Genomic DNA, 849 nt, shown 5'->3' on the forward strand with positions numbered 1-849 from the left:
GTAAAGGGACTTTTCAGTCCTATGCGGGCAGGATAAACAAGGTATATCCCATTCTATTCCGAGAACGAATCTCATCTCTTCAGAACTTTGTTCTAAACAAATAAGGGTCGCTCTCGGAACGGCTGGCTTTCTTCTATCTCCTTCTCTCCTCGATTTCGGAACGAAAAGACCTTTGTTCGTTCTCACCTTGTAGAAGAGCGAGGCCTGTGTAGTCGTCATTTCCTTGTCCTGCACGGCGCGCACCGCGGCTAATAGTCGCGCACGCTTAGTCATGTCCTTATTATATCGTGGCATGAACACTTTCTCCTTACTTAGATGACCGAGGTCTATGAGACGATTCCGGGCACGATGTAAAGTGGCGGGGGGAATGTTGTACTTCTTGCACACGTTGGCGAGGTTTATTCCTGTGGAGAGAGATTGTACCTAACCCATCAGTATTTTTTTTAAACGGGATACCATTTCAAGTAGCATTAAATGTAACAGGAGAATGGATTCGAATATTTTGTCCTCATTTGACTAGGAACTAGGGTTTTTTTTTTTTTTTTTTTTTTTAAGATGAGTGTTCCACCGCCGTTTTTATTTCGTAGCAATGAAACAACTGCTACGTTAGACGCATGTGGCCTGTGTCGTAGCATGCCCATCCCGTAGTATGCCTCTCATCAGATGGGCGAGAAGAGACACAATACTTCCCATTTAGGTGCTGGCTCAACACGAGAACACCAGAAAGTAACCCGTTGAAATATTTGCAATCGAAAAACGAGTACAAACTTTTGTCGATGGTGGGATTCGAACCCGGGACCTTCTGCATGGCAAGCAAGCGCGCTACCACTGGACCAACCGTGCCCCCTA

At 45.6% G+C, this 849-nt stretch overlaps 1 protein-coding gene across 1 annotated transcript in view; it reads right to left on the reverse strand.

Moving 5' to 3' along the window:
• The window catches only part of LOC103523700, a gene marked incomplete at its 5' end in the record, with an annotated part of 20155 nt that overhangs the window by 9813 nt on the left and 9493 nt on the right, over positions 1–849 (reverse strand). Inside the window, one exon of the mRNA XM_008488721.2 lies at positions 187–404. Coding sequence (XP_008486943.2) covers positions 187–404 — 218 coding nt within the window. The remainder of the gene's footprint in view (positions 1–186; positions 405–849) is intronic.

The sequence above is a fragment of the Diaphorina citri genome, unplaced genomic scaffold, assembly GCF_000475195.1.
Source record: "Diaphorina citri unplaced genomic scaffold, Diaci psyllid genome assembly version 1.1 scaffold34264, whole genome shotgun sequence".
Taxonomy (NCBI): Eukaryota; Metazoa; Arthropoda; class Insecta; order Hemiptera; family Psyllidae; genus Diaphorina; species Diaphorina citri.